The sequence below is a fragment of the Brachypodium distachyon genome, chromosome 2 (genome assembly GCF_000005505.3).
Source record: "Brachypodium distachyon strain Bd21 chromosome 2, Brachypodium_distachyon_v3.0, whole genome shotgun sequence".
NCBI lineage: Eukaryota > Viridiplantae > Streptophyta > Magnoliopsida > Poales > Poaceae > Brachypodium > Brachypodium distachyon.
Window position 1 is genome coordinate 47,606,680 of NC_016132.3, and position 2,980 is coordinate 47,609,659.

The window sequence follows — 2,980 nt, forward strand, 5'->3', positions numbered from 1 at the left end:
AAGGCCTAGCTAGGCGCCGCGGGCCCCCTTGGGCGGTTTGTCCGTCGACAGCCGACGAGGTGGGGGTGGCAGCTGCGGTTGCTGCTGCTGCTGCTGCCGTGGAGGGGACCCCTGGTCCCCTTGACCTTGCGACGCACGTGCGGCGTCGTGGGATCGAGTGCGCATGGCGAGGGTGTCGCGCAAGTCGACCCGGGTCTCGTCTGCCTTCTTGGGCGGCATGGCGAGCTAGTCGTGGAAGATGTCGCTGATCATGAAGCCGGTGGTGAAGACAATGACGCCGGCGGTCACCTGAAGCTCTCTGCACGCCCCCTACCTGGCGCGCCAGATGTCGGAGCACGGATCTCCGGCACCGGGGATGCCGAGCACCCCCTTTTTGGTTCGGTAGAGGGCGAGGCGATTGCTCCGGCGATCACTGACGTGACGAAAGACACGAAGTGTCGACGCGTGAATTTACCCAGGTTCGGGCCACCCGGAGGTGTAACACCCTACGTCCTGCTTGTAGTTGTATTCACGAATATGTGTGCGTTTTACAGAGTGCCCCGGGGGGTTCCCGGGGAGCTACTTGCTCTCCTTAGAGAGTTTGCTGCCTACATGAGTGATACTCCTTGCCACCACTGACTATGACTCTCCATAGGACTAGAACATAACCGAACTTTTTGACCGGTGGCATTGGTCCTCCTTTTATAGACAAGGGGATACCACATGTATCGGTGCATGCAGCGTGACACGTCTCCCATACGCGTGTCATCGCCACAGGAAGTACACTACGGTTGATCCACTCTGGGCGCCATGCAGAGCCCAGACCATTGTACACGGTAGAAAAAATGTAACATAGGGTAGATGCCCTAGCCTTACTGAGCAAGACTAGCCCTGCCGATGTGACTCCTGTCGGTGCATTAAATGCACTGCGTCCGCTGTCTCGTCCTGTCTTCACTGTTCTGCGAGCCCCTTCCCGGCTAGCGCACCCGGCCAGTTGCCGGGGTGGCGTTCTTTCCACTTCCCGAGACCAGAGTTCTCAGGTAACCACCGAAGGGGGCGCCTATTCTGTTCCGGCCCTTGCCTTTGTCTTTACCAACGGCCGTCTCCTTACACAGAAACAAGAATCAAGCAAACCCTTACGTTAAGATACCTTGACTGACTCGATCCAGTAAACATACTACTCCCTCCGCCCAACAAAAGATGTCTCAAGTTTGTGAAAATTTGGATGTATATAGATGTAACTTAGTGTATAGATGCATTCAAATTTAGTCAAAGTTGAGACATATTTTGTTGGACGGAGGGAGTACAATTATCTGTTCAGATAACACCATCTAATAATAAATCTCTAACTTACACACCAAATAGGAATAAGTGAACAAAAAACCCTGAAAATTCAGTTTAATTTGTGGCCATGAGGTTCCACAGAACAACACCATTTGGTTAGGGTGAGGATTTGTGGAATACAATGGCCACGAATAAACACGTTGGGTTAGGTATCACCAGCAAAAAAAAACTGTGATATTTCTGCTTCCATAACCACGTTAACTGAAATTTAGACTATTCAAGTAAATTTCCTCTCAGCATACAGATATGAATCGTCAACATCATCTCCTTGCAAATCGGTATCTTCTCCAAAGTCGGCATCGGAGAAGCCTTCGAACATTTTATCCCATTCTTCTTCGATGAGCGCTTTGCAACTAGCCCTGCGGGCGAGGAAGTCATCGTCAACCTCGACAAAGCCTTTGGTGGAGTACTCGCCGCGGACCCAGTCCTGGAACCTGGAGAATTCTTCCCAGTGGGAATCGTACGACTCGCACAGGCTGCGGTAGAATTCCCTCTCCTCGGCGACCTCTTCCGGCGAGGTACCGAGCTCATAGTACTTGTGGTCAGGCTGCTTCGTCTGGGAAAGGATCCAATCAATATCCTCCTGGGACAGCCGCGTCATCTTCTTAGTGGGTGCCTCGACGCCATCTCCTCCAGCAGCAGGTTGCTTCGCCGGTTCCGGCAGCTTCAATTTGGTGGCGCAGGCACACTGCTCGCCGGCGGCCAGCTCTGTCCCCTCCTCCTTGATTTTGGTGGCGCAATTGCAATCCACCACCATCGGACTATTCTGACCAGCCATCTATCGGTGCCGATGATAAGTATTCTCTGCCGCACGGGAGAAAAAAAAATCTATTCTCTGCCGCACGGGAGAAAATTAGGATTCTGGATTAGATCGTCTTCACCGTCAGAATTTCGTCGGTTCCCCTCGCTTCCTGCCGTCATCCTGTCGACAGATGGGGAAAACCTTAGGTCCTCGCTTACGACGGGGTAAGAGAGTTACTCACCGCAGATTTGATGTTTCTGATCTTGCATATTTTGAGTTTGTGTCCTCACAGATCCGTTCATGCGAGGTTTCATGATGATTTTGTTGGTATGGTATTTTGTGGTTTTGAAGTTCTTCTCTAGTATCCAAGTGAATATTTTGTGATTCGACGGCCTGTACTTTTAAGCGGCCATCCCTGACCCAAGTACGTCCAAAGCTCATGGCTTTCCATCTTCTTGGATGGGCGACTCGAGAGGTTTTTTGAAACCTTTAAAGGTAGTAACTTCGTACAGGGGTACGAGTGGATGTGTTAGCTGCTCAAGTCTAATTGCAGTCTCTTTGCTTAAACCTCGACAAAATTTCATGTTCCAAAGATTGATATCACGAAAGAGATGTCTTTGAGAGAATTCATTGTAATTCTTAGTTATATGAGTTGTTTTGTAATGTCTTGGGTCTATGATCTGAAACAATGTACCTGCAACGACTATGAAGTTTAATAAAGTTACAATTGATTCTAAAAAAATTGACATTGGCGATGCGTGGCGGTCGTGTGGATACTTTGTCAGAATATGAGGTACACTTGCCTTTTTTTCAAGGATCCTCATCATTCGATTAGAAAGAGAAGCATTGTACAAAGAGATCCACGATGATACCCGGTAAAACAAAGCGGAAAGAAGAAAATGTTGCAACATTGGC

At 49.6% G+C, this 2,980-nt stretch overlaps 1 protein-coding gene across 1 annotated transcript; it reads right to left on the reverse strand.

The window, feature by feature from the left end:
- Window positions 1-1,354: 1,354 nt before the first annotated feature.
- LOC104582852 lies at window positions 1,355-2,147 on the reverse strand. Its single transcript, XM_010233896.3, has one exon. It carries the CDS (start codon window positions 2,099-2,101, stop codon window positions 1,541-1,543), a length of 561 nt encoding a protein of 186 aa, XP_010232198.1. The 5' UTR covers window positions 2,102-2,147; the 3' UTR covers window positions 1,355-1,540.
- Window positions 2,148-2,980: the final 833 nt, after the last annotated feature.